Raw genomic sequence first — 5,406 nt, 5'->3', positions numbered from 1 at the left:
CGCCCCGCCCCCGCCTCCCTGCCTTGGAGGGCAGGCCAGTGGGAGAGTGGGGACAGGCTAAGCCAGGGGAGAGTTTTCCCCTCAGGGTGGCAGTTGCTGGAAGTTGGACTGCAGTGGTGACAGCAGTTCCCAATGTGCATCTGTGGACCTCAGTGCTCTCTGTGGCTTTTTAAAGCACCGCTTCAAGGCGCTGACACCTCTCATGGGGATTTCGACCCCCATTCATCTCTGGACGGTAGGCACACGCCTGAGTCCACATTCACAAATAGGAACCCCAGCGAACAGTCCAGCGCCCTGAGGCAGAGGCTGAAAGATGCTCCTTTCAGAAGTGGGTCAGACTGGTTGGAGCCAGGCACCGAAAGGCGTAAGACTGAGAAAGAATTTTGAGTCAGAAAAGGAGGGCCGCGATGCCAGCCTTAGGAGCCCCGAATGTCACAAACGGACACGTGTCTTGAGTAATCCGGTTGTGGTATGTGTTGCCCCGGTTGTTCCAGAGACTGCGTTTTCTAAGAGAATGCTTCGTGTTAGTCCCCCACTTGGTTTAGAAACGGATGATGACGCCAAGTTTTACTGCCCTGGCTGGTGACACATGTTTCTGCCGGGAAGGGGATCCGTGTAAGGTTTGGGAATAGACTTCTTGTAAAATCCTGAGCTAGTACCACCCTTTTCTGCTGGTAACCGCCATGGGGACAGTTGAGTCCAGGCAGTGCCGAGGGAAGGTTGAATCGCTGTCATTGCATGAGCGTTGCCGTTGACCTTGAAATCGGGGATCAGGCTCTAGTCTACATGACCTTGGGAAAGTCACCGGGCCTCTCCGAGTTTGTTTCTTGCTTGTGAAATGGGGTCCGTGTGTGGCTGTGTCCTGATGGCCATTTCCTCCCCGGCCTGTCCTTTCCTGCCTTAGTTATCAGTTCTGGTCCCTGGTACCCACCTTGTCTTTTTTACCAGTCCTGATCCTTCCCTCTGCCTCAGAGGCCTCCTGGACCCTGAATATCGCCAGACAGCCCCACAGCCCCCAGTCAACCTCTTTTAGATGCCCAGGCCAGGCTTGCTCCACCTTGGGGCCAGATAATTCCTTGTTGGGGGGCGGGGGGGGGTAGGGCTGTCCTGTGCACTGTAGAACCTGAAGCAGCATCCCTGGCCTCTGCCCTCTAGATGCAGTAGCACCCCTCCCCCAAACTGTCTGCAGACACGCTAGGTGTCCCCTGGGGACTGACACATTGCCCCACTTGAGCGTCACTGCCCTCGACAGCTTAATTTCTGAGCAGAACTGGGATTTGCAGTGACCTCAGTACCTCTAATTTGTAGGTCTCTCTTCCTGGTGACCACGTCCTGGCAGATACCCAGGAAGGCAGCCCAGTATCCTCAAATCCTCCTGAGGCAAAGGACTGACTCATTAACCTCCAACACCAGTCGTTGAGCTAAACTGAGCATCTCTTTGGAAATAGCAAAGGGTCTCATGTTCTTGATTATTTCTCATGTCTGCGAAGTCCAGGGAATTTCTTTTTGGTGCGAAGGGGGTCTTCCTCTTTCCCCTGTGTTCCCTCTCCGTGTTCTCTCCCCTCTGCCACCTCCCCTTTTATTTTTGTAGAACTGGCCTCACCTGAAGGAGATTTTTGCTTCTTCTTTCTTTTTTATTCACACGGCCCGATCAAAGTCCCTCAGCATGTTTGTGTCAAACTTAAATCTCAGAGGAGAAAGTCCCCTCGGAGAAGGCAGGCGAGGGGCCTGCTGGGCGCCTGTGCGGGCAGCTCTGAGCCCTTCCGCCCTGGGGTTTGGGGGAGAGCAGTGGTACCTTAAGCAGCGCGACTCCGTGTGGCTTCCAGAGACAAAGCTCAGACGCTCACAGCGTCTCGCCACAAAATGCAGCAAATATGGAAAGTCAGTTTGGAATATTTGCCACAAGAGGAGAGTTCCCTATTCTTTGGAATCCTGTTGAAACGTCAGCTCATTGAAACCATTCTTTTCTATTCTCTGTTTACTTGGAAGTGGGGAGCATTTCCAGGTGTGTGTGTGTGTGTGTGTGTGTGTGTGTGTGTGTACACGCGCCTCTCACCCCTCTGCTGCAGGCAGGCCTCCCGGATGCCTAGGCTCCCACCCCCATCTTCCCATCCAGACCCTCCCCTTGCTCACGGAGGGCTTGGTTGCTGTGTTTGTAGACTGAATTCTGACTCTAGGACTGCAGCTTGTCAGAAGCCAGAGGAGAGCATGAGGAGTTGGAGGAGGGCTGAAGGCAGAACAGGGCCAATGTCCTAGTGATGCCGGACTGACCCAGGACAACCTGTGGGGAGAAGGGGTGAGGCCTGCTTGCTGCCTTGCCGAGTATCCCAGACCATCCTGAGAGCCTGCCTGGGAAAGAAAGGCAGGAAGCAGAGGACAGCAGTGGCAGTAGGGGTCAGAGCAGATCAGCCCCTCTGGGTCCCTTGTTCTTAGAGGGAGGAAGATGCCTATAGGGGAAGGAGGGAAGAAAGGGGGTGAGAGAAGGAGACAGAGGGCTGAGGGCCCCCTGAGGGGGCCTGTCAGGTGGGGTACAGGAAAGGGTAGCAGAGGCCCCATGTGCTATATACATTTCTGACCTTTGGAGAGAGACCTTATTTAAGATTGAATATGATACGAGACTGAATAAGACACACATAATAAGAGATGTTTCCATTAGGTGCTATGATCATGGAAGCCTTCCTGGAGGTGGTGGGCTTGAGCTGGGCCCACAGAGAAAAAGAGGAAGGCAGTCCAGGGGCAGAGTTGAGAATTTGCATGTGCCTTAAGAGCCTGCAAGATCAGATTTTTTTTTTTTTTTTTAGTGATATTTCTTAAATATGACCAGTAAAAGAAAAGGTGTGATAGATAATAAGGTTGAGCCCCCTGCTCAGGAAACATGTTATGCCTGGCACAACAAAGCCCAATAGTGTGAACCGACCTAGAAATGACTGTAAACAACATTTCAGCAAGACTTAACTAAGGTTGTCAGCCTTAAGAGGGCCTCTGTCATTGGCCAACTACTGCAGAACTTATTCATGACTTGGAGGAAAGGAAGGAAGGCCTGCTTACCAAGCTCGTGGACAGCTTAAAGCTTGTGGTCTCACTAATCCAGGGGCTGACACAATCAAGATTCTGAAGGATCTGCTAGGCTGGAAGACGCTCAAGGGAACAGGGTGAAATGCAGTAGAGGTGGGTGTAAGGCCCATCCTCAAGCTCCAAAAGATCAATCGTCCTTAAAGTATAGACAAAGAGGCAGCAGATACAGACAAAGCTTGCACTTCTCTGCATGCTCAGGGGGGAGTCCCCGGAGCAGGGTGGCTGTGGTTTGGGTCTAGCCCAGTGCAGATCACCTGCACGATCTGCTCTCTGCATGGTCTGGCCATCCCTGGAATCCTGCACTGCATGTTGGGAATGATATTCTCTCAGAGCCCCTGGCAAATTGGAGCATGTGTTGGATGGCGTCCAAGAGGGCACAGGGACCAGGATTCCCACAACCCAAGGAGCCCAGAGGACCTGAGACCGTTGAGCTCAGAGAATACCTAAAGGGAAGTGGTATGGGGCTGCCTCCTAACATTTCAAGAACTTCGATGTTGAAAAAGTATTGCATTTACTCTATGTGGTTCCATAAGGTGGAACCAGGCCCAATAGGTGGGTTTGAAGGAGAGAGAGTTTTTGGATCAGTGCAACGAGGAGCTTCCTCATAGAGCAGCTCAGAGAGATGGCAAGGTCTGTCCTTTGAAAGAGAGAACGCTCAGCACAAGTTGGGCGTCTGAGCTAGAGTTACACAGGGAAGGTTTCTACATCGTGTGGGTTTGAGAGAGACCGTATTTAAGAGACCTTAGCCGCTAAGGGGTCTCTATGATCCCCTCCAGTTCTAAGCCCCTGTAAACTCTGCTGTAGAGGAAACTTAACACATGAGTATTGGAGCAAAGCCAAAGCAAGGGGTCTTTTCGTCCATTTACTCAGTACTCAACAAACACGTGTTATGTTCGAGGCACTGATCCAGGTGCCGGGGCTATAGCAGCAAACCCAGCAGAGACCTTTAGAAGACAGATCAGCAGTTGGGGGAAGGGGAGGCTCACAGGGGCACTAGGGAACTTTCCAGAGTGGTGGAAGCATTCTGAATCGATCCACATAGTTATTTACATTTGTCAGAACTCACTGAATTATACACATAAGGTAGGTGCATTTTATTTTCTGTAAACTACACCTCATGGAGTGTTTTGGACAAAGGCCTGCCCTCCTGACCCTTTCCTCCTGGCGGGAGGAGACAGTAAGCAAATGCACCAACAGGTATGAATGGCAGAGGCGGGGCAGGTTCACAAGAATGTTTTTGTGGAAAGGAGATGAGCATCACAGCGCGGGTTAGATCTGCCAGGAGGACGGGGAAGAAATGAAGTTGCTCACTCCCTCTTCCCCAGGAATATGAGTGCCTGGAGCAAGAAAACGCAGTGCTGCGGCGGGAGATCGGGAAGCTGACGGAGGAGCTGAAGCACCTGAGCGAGGCGCTGAAGGAGCACGAGAAGATGTGCCCGCTGCTGCTGTGCCCCATGAACTTCGTGCCCGTGCTGCGGCCGGACCCGGTGGCCGGCTGCCTGCCCCGGTGAAGCCCAGCAAGGAACCTGGTCCTTTTCGTACCTGTGAGCGGGGTTCCCTCCGCGTCCAGGGGACCTGTGGCTGGGCCTCCTCCACCGGTTCCTCTTCCCGGAGAGGCCGTCTTCTAGCTCCTCGGGGTGTTTTGTGGCTCATGGATCTTGGTCAACCCCCCACCACAGCCACATCCATGTGAGATGGGGAGGCACCTACCCAGGCCTCCTCCTCGGAGCTCCGGGCCATGCCCACAGGCACCTGACTCTCAGAACCTGGAGCGGATCCAGGTCACCCAGGTTGGGAGACCACCCTCATGACTCACGTCCCTTCCACTATGGCAGCTACGAGGTTCTGCCGCTGTGCAGAATCATTTTCTCTAGAATTGGGTAATAAAGACAGTTTTTGTTTCTCTTTTTTGGCAAGTTCTTGGAATTTACTTATTTTTAGTTTTTGTTGTTGTTGTTGTTAATTTTAGAGAGCGGGGAAGGAAGAGGGTAAGAGATAGAAACATCAGCGAGAGAAATATCGATTGACTGCCTCCTGCACACCCCCTACTGGGGAACCAGCCCGCAACCCAAGCATGTGCCCTGATGGGAAATCCAACCAGCAACCTCTTGGTGCATGGGCTGAAGCTTGACCACTGAGCCACACTGGCTGGGCAAGTCTTGGAATTTTAGAGACAAAATATATTTTCTCTTCCCGAAGGGGTGTCCACTGTCTCCTCATGGGCCTTGCTTCTCCCTCCTGGTCATCTCCCCTGCAGCCTCATCCAAGCTGGATGGGAAGGCGACTTTGGGGGGCTGCAGAGCAAAGGCCAGAGGGACTTCCCTGTCACCC

At 52.8% G+C, this 5,406-nt stretch overlaps 1 protein-coding gene across 1 annotated transcript in view; it reads left to right on the top strand.

Annotated features, from left to right (window-relative positions):
• The window catches only part of BATF3 (basic leucine zipper transcription factor, ATF-like 3), a 9,504-nt gene extending 4,520 nt beyond the window's left edge, over positions 1–4,984 (top strand). The window contains exon 4 of the mRNA XM_006772967.2: positions 4,401–4,984. Coding sequence (XP_006773030.1) covers positions 4,401–4,586 — 186 coding nt within the window. The 3' untranslated portion in view covers positions 4,587–4,984. The remainder of the gene's footprint in view (positions 1–4,400) is intronic.
• The last annotated feature ends 422 nt before the right edge of the window (positions 4,985–5,406 follow it).

This window comes from Myotis davidii, unplaced genomic scaffold (genome assembly GCF_000327345.1).
Source record: "Myotis davidii unplaced genomic scaffold, ASM32734v1 scaffold362, whole genome shotgun sequence".
In the NCBI taxonomy this organism is placed as follows: Eukaryota; Metazoa; Chordata; class Mammalia; order Chiroptera; family Vespertilionidae; genus Myotis; species Myotis davidii.
This window is presented reverse-complemented; position numbering and strand designations above follow the sequence as displayed.